This window comes from Coccinella septempunctata, chromosome 2 (assembly GCF_907165205.1).
Source record: "Coccinella septempunctata chromosome 2, icCocSept1.1, whole genome shotgun sequence".
NCBI lineage: Eukaryota > Metazoa > Arthropoda > Insecta > Coleoptera > Coccinellidae > Coccinella > Coccinella septempunctata.
Genome location: NC_058190.1, coordinates 46,300,919 through 46,309,630, shown reverse-complemented (window position 1 = coordinate 46,309,630; position 8,712 = coordinate 46,300,919). Strand labels below are relative to the sequence as shown.

The 8,712-nt window shown below is 35.7% G+C and overlaps 1 protein-coding gene and 1 long non-coding RNA gene across 2 annotated transcripts; both read right to left on the bottom strand.

Annotated features, from left to right (window-relative positions):
* Positions 1-2,214: 2,214 nt before the first annotated feature.
* On the bottom strand, positions 2,215-2,989 carry LOC123307698. Its single transcript, XM_044890104.1, has one exon. The coding sequence runs from the start codon at positions 2,929-2,931 to the stop codon at positions 2,467-2,469; it is 465 nt and encodes a 154-aa protein (XP_044746039.1). The 5' UTR covers positions 2,932-2,989; the 3' UTR covers positions 2,215-2,466.
* Positions 2,990-7,198: 4,209 nt separating this feature from the next.
* Positions 7,199-8,356, bottom strand: LOC123307783. Its single transcript, XR_006537009.1, has 2 exons — positions 8,168-8,356; positions 7,199-7,449 (listed from the first exon to the last, which is right to left on the bottom strand). It is a non-coding gene; the product is annotated as an uncharacterized LOC123307783 (long non-coding RNA).
* Positions 8,357-8,712: the final 356 nt, after the last annotated feature.

The window sequence follows — 8,712 nt, the reverse complement described above, 5'->3', positions numbered from 1 at the left end:
TAACCAGTCTATGGTAAATTTATATAAAAAAAAAGGAAACAATAGCCCCGTGTATTTACGCAGTCAACAAGTTGTATGCTCGGGCAAATAACTAAATATTGGCCTATCGCGCGCAGTGCGTTTGATCTGTTCAAATTTGAATTTAAGATTAAATTTGTTAGATCTACGGGCCCACCTGTCAACAAAATACTCAAATATTGTTGTTTTTATCGATGTCATTCGTAATTCGACTTTTCTTTCGTACTGGACCCGTTGGAAAACTGAGCTCGAAATTCTCTACATTTGCCTCGCTGACAAACATTCGCTATTTCTGAAAATTGACAGTGTTGTTTAGTTTTTCTGAAAACCGTTATTACATAATAGTGAATAGTGAAAATCATTAAAAAAATACACGAAGATTATGCACTATAGTGAAATATTCAACGAGCACGTAATGATTATCATTTTCGACAAGTAAACTCAATTATACGTGAAGAGTTGAGTAATTCAAAATTAATTGAGAATTTTTTGACAAAAATTTGTGCGTTTTTCTACTAGCTCTTCATTATTTAAAGGAACCGATTTCAGAGCTCCACAAATTCCTCTCACTACAGTCTCCAACCCTCCGGAAATAATATCCCACACTCAATTTCAGATTTATCACATTTCAGGATGTTAACAACAAAGAAAACATTTGTATACAAGCTCGTACAGCAAACTCGCAATAATTCAACTCGGACCTTATAATAAAGCCTTGATCGCCTACAAATTCTACAATTGCTTTTGTGGATCGACCAGCGGAAGAAAAAGTCAACATTGGATGAATACAGTGGGGAATACACAAGACATTCAGAGGGCAGTCCAGGTGTCAGTATCACAAAGCCCCATGAAATCACCGTACGCCCCTAATTTTGCTAAACGTCATACGAAATCATTACATCAGCTTATCACAGGTCGAATGGCTTCTGGGCCACCGTCTATTCCACCACTGCAAAGAGAGCCATGTTCCATTGATATTAATAATCTAAGGCTTACACTGATGGACAGTAAAAGAGAAATAGAAGGATATATTCTAGTAATAAATCTGAGAATTTTATCTATCTCGGCATAACCGTTCGATCTTGAGGACGTTTCAACTGAATCCAACTTTTTGGGAATTTTTCGAAGGTCATCTTTAGAGTAATTTATCTTTCAGGAAAACTATCGTAGATCTAAACGTAATACATATTCTGAAAGAGCAACTCTTCTAGAAATGAATAAGAGAATTTCATCCATCTCGGCATAACCGTTCGATCTTGAGGAAGTTTTAACTGAATCCAACTTTTTGGGAATTTTTCGGAGGTCATTTTTAGAGTAATTTATCTTCCAGGAAAATCATCGTAGATCTAAACGTGATACATATTCTGAAAGAGCAACTTTTCTAGTAATAAATCTGAGAATTTCATCCATTTCGGCACAGCCGTTCGATTTTGAGGAAGTTTTAACTGAATCCAACTTTTTGGGAATTTTTCGGAGGTCATCTTTAGAGTAACTTATCTTCCAGGAAAATTATCGTAGATCTAAACGTGATACATATTCTAAAAGAGCAACTCTTCTAGTAAGGAATCTGAGAATTTCATCCATCTCGGAATAACCGTTCGATCTTGAGGAAGTTTTAACTGAACCCAACTTTTTGGGAATTTTTCGAAGGTCATCTTTAGACTAATTCATCTTCAAGGAAAATTATTGTAGATCTAAACGTGATGCATATTCTGAAAGAGCAACTCTTCTAGTAATGAATCTGAGATTTTCTTCCATCTCGGAATAACCGTTCGATCTTGAGGAAGTTTTAACTGACCCCATCTTATGGGAATTTTTCGAAGGTCAACTTTGGACACGCGTTTCTCCGAGAAAAATCATCTTGAATATTAATGTGATACGTACTTTAAAAGAGCAACTCTACTAGTAATAAATCTCGAAAGCCACGTTATCATCAGTCGTTTGGCCGTGGTGTAATCGTGAATTTCCCCATCGAGGAGACTAGCAAATCCGTTTGTAGCAGGCAATTTGTCAAAGCTTATTGTCATGTATTGTGCCTTGTTAAACTATTCCTCTTACCTCAGTTCCCCTCCACCCTATCTCTAAATGCGTGTTTAGTCCATAATTGCTATGGAGGAAACATTACGTGAAAGTTCTATCACCCTACCACAAGAGCTCAAAAAAAATATTTATTAAAAGAATAAATATGTGCTGATCCCCTTTTACAACAATGATTTTATTCTCTATAAGAAAAATGAATGTAACATCTTCCAACAAGATATTTGCAAAATTATAATACTCATTTCAAACAATATTTTGCCAATTCTTCCAGTGCTTCGCAATCGAAAAACATCTTCAAGTAGGTGAATATAGAATCATTCCCAACGTTCGAGTAATTTGAATAACTTTATTTCGTGGTAGAGTTTAAAACAAAAATTCGAAATATAAAATATACCACCACACTGATCCTTATCTGGTCCATGTATTATTAACCTTCTTCTTCATCGGATTGCTGTCTTTCACCTCCATGCCCTCCCCAGTCAAAATATTCCTCTTGATCGAAGAAACGTTGGCGTCCGCCTCGTTCCTATCGAGCTTAACGAACGTGTTCACCTCGTCGGAAGACCTGGACGTCTTGGGTTCGATGGGCAAGTCCTCCTCCTCGCTTCTCGGGGAGTCCTCGTCGCACTCCACGGGTATCTTCGAGCTGTCGGCGTTCAGCTCCTCCGAGTCGGTCTTCAGGATCTCGCTGCGACTCCTGAAGGTGCCCCCTTCGCTGGAGGAGTTGGATCCGTACTGGAAACCGTCCATGGGGTTGCTGCTCCTTCTGTTGATACGCACAGATCGGGCCCCGTTCACCGAAAATATCATGCTGCCGTCGTTCTCGCCGGCCTTGGCCTCTTTCAGGCAGAAAATATCGCTCGAGTTGCGCATGTTGACAGTCGGAGCTTATTTTTTTTTGCATAAAACAAAAATCGTTTTGACAGATACGTTTCCGGTTCGATGGTCACTGAAATTATTCGTCGGGATTTTGGGAAGAAAAAACGTGTTTTTCATGGAAAGAATCCTCAGAATGACGAAGGAATGTAATTATTCATATTCGGTAGTAGGATTGGGGCATAGAGGACAATTTTTTTTTAGAAAAATATAAAAATCAGCCGTGGTAAAGATTGGTAGAGGAAGTGGTCCTCATATGAATCTTGGGATCTTAAGCGTAAATATCCAATAAATGACACACTGCAGAGGTTTACCTATGGTATATAAAAATTGGCATTATCAAAAAAATTTAACTTTAAGGTGGGATTTGTGTGGAAAATTAAGCTAATGCACAGGGTGGATCTCGAGAACTACAGCAGCTAGAAGAAAACGGATGACACATTTCCTAGCTCATTTTCGGAGAAACAAAGAATGGTGAAAACCACAGCCTCCTACGATACTTCGTTTTTGAGTTTGACAATTTCGTAAAGTTCTCATAACTTTTTTGTCTTTAAAGTTACAAACCTGAAACTTGAATCTTCTACAGGCACTTTTTTACGTAGAATCCACTGATGAGCTCAAAATATTTTTTCATGTCGAATCATTAGGTGAACTTTCATTTTTTTAAATGCATACTTTCATTGAACTTGTTATTTTTGAATTGGAAAAAATCTTTTGTCGATAGATTCTACGTATGAAAGTGCCTAAGAAGGTTCAAGTTTCAGATCTGTAACTTCAAAGACAAAAAAGTTATGACAACTTTTCGGAACCGTCAAAGTCTCAATTTTTGTTTATAACTCGAAATCTAAAATTGATAGGCCGATTCTGTTTTCAGATTTGGATTAGTCAGGAAAAAAGAGCTGGAGAATGTGTCATCCGTTTTCTTCTAGCTCTTATTGTTTCCGAGATCCCCTCAGTAGACTACGAATTTTGCTCACCCTGTACATATCTACATCAGGATCAGAGATCAGGCTGCGGGTAATATGAGCCCCCTCGTGAATAATTGATAGGTGACAGTTTGAAATAGGAATGCTGTATCACGGTCATCAGGAAATTTTCCATCTTCGTCGATATCTATATCCTCATCGTATGGGACAAACTTGTGACTTCCATCTTCATAATCGCTGACCTCATTGTCTTTTGCTTGGTGCTTTTTTTTTGTTGTGTTGTCTTCTCAGCTCTTGATTCTGAAAAGACTTGTCGTTTGATGCTTGTTTTCCTAGGCGTGCTGATGCTGGATTTCTCTAACTCTTTGGAATATAAATTCTATCCCATAACAGGACCACGTTAGGGGCCCATATTACCAACATTCGATCCCCATGTGATTCTTCAAGAGCGTATAATTTCTTTTCCATTCAGTATTTAGGTTAGTTTTTATTTTGGAATATCAACTACTGGTCACGATTCTAACATACTCACACATCGACTATCCAGATTTGAACATAGACTTTAACAAATACCACAAAAACATTCACCATAAAACAATTTTGTAAATACACAAATAAACTTATCGCCACCTGTTTCTACAGGAATACAATCGAGGCGCGCATGTACACTAAAATGTTTGAGAGCCTAATAGAAGTGTTTCAGTACGGAATTCATAACTGTCACGCATGCTCTAGTGGGAATATATTGAGCCCATAATAACTGCAGGTCTCATATTCGGACCACTTCCTCTATTTGGATCTTAGCAAGCCTCCTCGCTGGCTTACTCACAGGACGTTGTCGTCTTAGGAAGCATGTGATGGGAAACAGACGAGTGTGGATTCTGTGCGAAAAAGGAGGAAACTTCTGTTCACCTGGTTACAGAATGCCCCCCCTGTGCAAAATTATAGGAGGAATGAGGACTCCTTGAAGCCCTCTCAGGGTGTTCATTGGAACTCTGGAGCTGGTGGGAGCTGTAGATGGCTCAGTTATGAGAACAGCTCAGATGGGGGCTACAGTAGACCTTAAGGTCGCAGTGTTAGTTACACCCAGACTAAACTGAAACAAAGGAGCATTCCCACAGATGCTCTGTCAAATTTCTCGATGCATTATCTATTACATCACCAGTAATGTGTAGATTGTAGGTATTTAAAGGGGGTTTCATTGCATTGCGATCTTAAGGTAGATTATGTCCCCCCATCATCATCGTACAATCTACTCACATCGTCTAATATCCTCGGGGGTCGTAAATAATTCAATCAAAATCATAGGTCATGCAACACAGTCAGCTCCCACCAAACTGAACTCAGGTTACAATGCTCATTCTCGTATTCTTCCGGGAGCTATCAAGAACATACCATAAATATTGACGTGAGACCGCTTTCGTCTAAAGAAAAACACAAAATGTGCACAAAAGCTCAAGGAAATAACCGTTCGAAAAAAAGTCAAACATTCTATATAATATCCGGTGCAAATTAAAGAAATGTTATTCCATTCATTCGTGTCGGCGTAGAAATTGTAAAGTCAACAATGTATCCATTTTCTAAATAGGACACCTTCACGCCTGGCACAATGGACACGAGGTACAAACAAGCCACCTTCTGAATGAAATCTGACAGATTACGTGAGGCATTATTCCTAACTGGACGATTTTCCGGTCTGTTGTGACGAGGTGGACAAAAAGGCTACTGAATGAGTATGTTTTCATGATTAGTCTTTCGTCAATGAGAGATTTTTTGTGATAACTAATTTGAGTTCAAAAAAATTCGTTGTCAAGTAGGCTATGGGATTTTAAAGGTCGATCTTCAGTGTCTAATTTTGACAGATTGTAGAAGTCGAGTCGGACCTATACTCCATTCACATTTATTTTGGCAGTCGGTTGGCCATGAAATAATCTTCTCAAGTTTTTGTAACTAGAACGGAGTAAGGTTGGCACTCATGAAATGACGTTAATGTCATAACGCCGTTGCCACAACTAATATCAATTTTTATTACGAAAATGCCGAAAGTGATTGAAAAAATAGACAGGGTTTCAGGAAGTGCTATTTAGAATTCAAGTCAGCTCATTCAAATAGTTATACCCTGATATTCTAAAATCTACAGACGGTAGCGAACATATTCAAGGTAAGTGAATTTATATAATCTTTCATCTGAATCTAAACGACTTATATTTCAGCTGAATATTTCCACAATCAGAAAGATTGTGAATGAAGAGGATGACGAAGAATTTCCTTCTATTGGGAGACCCAAAAAAGTGGTGGGATTTGAGAATTTTATGTTTGAGTGAATAAATGCGAAAAGTTTACTACAGGATTTTCGATGATTGTCATCGTAGAATAAGTTGCCGAAAATTGATTTTTTATTTCTCATTTGACTTGTCCCATACACTGAGAGAAACGTTTGTTTGTGGTCAATAAAATAAGGTAAACACAAATAAATATCAGCTTTGAATAGGGCCCAACTTACGTAAGTTCCACCCCAACATTTGAAATGTTAAAATTTTGTAAGTAAATGGTTTGTTGTATATTATGAAATCATATCTTACTGAGTAACATTGCTATGTTTTCTAATAACAAATATTCATTTATGGCCAGCAAAATATTTTTTGACATCAAACTTATTACATATTGTGTAATAAATATATTCATATCTCCAATATATAAATGTTGCCGTGAAATAACTGATAAGTTTGTATTGTACTTGATAATTGCTGAACAATTTTAGTATGTTTTGGCATATCATACTTTTCTTTGCTTTGAAAAAACGATCAGTTTGCATTATACCTAAATTTTAGAAGTTTTATATTTCCATATACGATGCCGTACCTTTATATTGAATATATGATTATTTTGTATGATACCTGATTTATTGTCAAACAACATTGTTACTTTTCCAGGTAGGATACATGCTTTTATATTGAATAAACGATAAGTTTGTATTCTACATGTGAAAAAGTATATTGGCAATATTTTTGTTTTCGATGAAAGATATTATGTGACTATAATTGATAGTGTAAATTAGATCTTCTGTGCCTTTTTCATAATCCTTAGATATAAATTTTTCAGAGAAAAATGTATTTCATTGGTGCATTTTCACGTGAAAAAAAAATTGGAACACAGGAAAAAAATTGAATAAATTATTATAGCCACATACAATATCTTCCGTCAATATATTTTTGTATTCTGTGATTGATTCTGACTACAGCTCAGAACTTGTCTCTGTTGAACTCATAATAAGTAATTATTATTTAGGTTTGTTTTGTAGTTAGTTTTGGGTACTACGGTTTGATCAAAATATCAAATTATAAACTGAACAATATTTATTAATTGCGGATATACAAAAAACATTTCACACAAAAAAACATACAAATCTGTTATGTATTAACATAACATCAAATCTATATATATATATATATATATATTCTATATACACATCTCCACAATTTTGGGAGCAACAAAATAAATGAAAGAATAATAAATTGTGGTAAATTCATGCAGACTAAACATACTAATCACATGACGCCCTTCTGATATGCAATGCACTTTGAATGATCTGAAAATATAATTATATTCAAAAATAATGTGAATACATACACACATACATACGCAGTAATAAACAAAACAAATTAACTCCACCTATAAGTACAATCAAAATGGTGTACACCCTCTTGAACAGAAAAATAAGGCACCACAATCAATATATAAGCATTTCTAAATGGTAAATATCTACCCGTTCATCATAAAATTATAATGATACTTCGGAATAAACATTTCTTAGATGTAAAAATATATGCTTACTAGTAATGTTTCAAGTTATATAACAACAAATGTATGTTATTTCGCCAGAATCGACATATCTGGACTTGAAAAAATGTTTTCTCATTAGGCCCCTCTCGATTTTGTGTTTTAATGCTTATTATGTTCAGAAAGTCATATAGTATGTTCTTTCATTTATTTCAATACTGGCAAATAAGGTTTTTTGATGATTTCCAACGGGATCGTGAAAACATGACAATGAAATACTCAGTTATACCAATTTGTTTTCTGAATTTTGCCAACTTTGCACCCCTCTGTTTACATGATATCGTTGAAATATCATTGAAATTTTTTTTTTGCCAATATTGATATGAATAACAGAACATACTAAAACACTTGTTTCAACATTAGAAGCATTAAAACTTCGAAAAATGGAGAGGAACATAAACGCGACTTTACACATACTAGAGTTAAAAATATCGTTGAAATGAACAGAATACTCAAAACTAGCCTACCGTGAAATTTCATGCATAAATGCTCCAAGCCTCAAAGCATGAGCCACTGGTTGATGTCTGGGGTGTCCATGTGTTAACAGGTATATAGGATCTTGTTAGGATGTGTTCATAAGGACCTTAAACGAAACCAAATATTAACTTATTGCAATAACTTTTACATGATTGTGTGAATGACTTTCAAAAACAATTCAACAAATCTATTATAAAAAAATACTTCTCTTACCTGACTCACACTAACACAAAAACAAATCTAAACTGAAACAAAACCACGCAAGATCCTCTACGATACAAGATACGCCGTTACGATTAGTGCGGTTGTGCCTGAAAGTGTCGTAGGTGTAGAGTCTCTCACATAGCGCGGAGCTTCCCGGTTATCATTCGTCAGTTTGATGCACGTGACGACGTGGCCGAATGTGATTTGAGAGTAAATATCTTTCCTATAAACAAACGTATCTTACAGAGTATTTTATTATCGCGTTTCTTCTAAATGTTTTACATAAATTCATTATAAAGATACCGATGTTCAAGATAAAGAAATATTTCTT

Coding starts and splice junctions, on each gene's coding strand:
- LOC123307698 (XM_044890104.1), bottom strand. CDS start 2,931: ATGCGCAACTCGAGCGATATTTTCTGCCTGAAAGAGGCCAAGGCCGGC.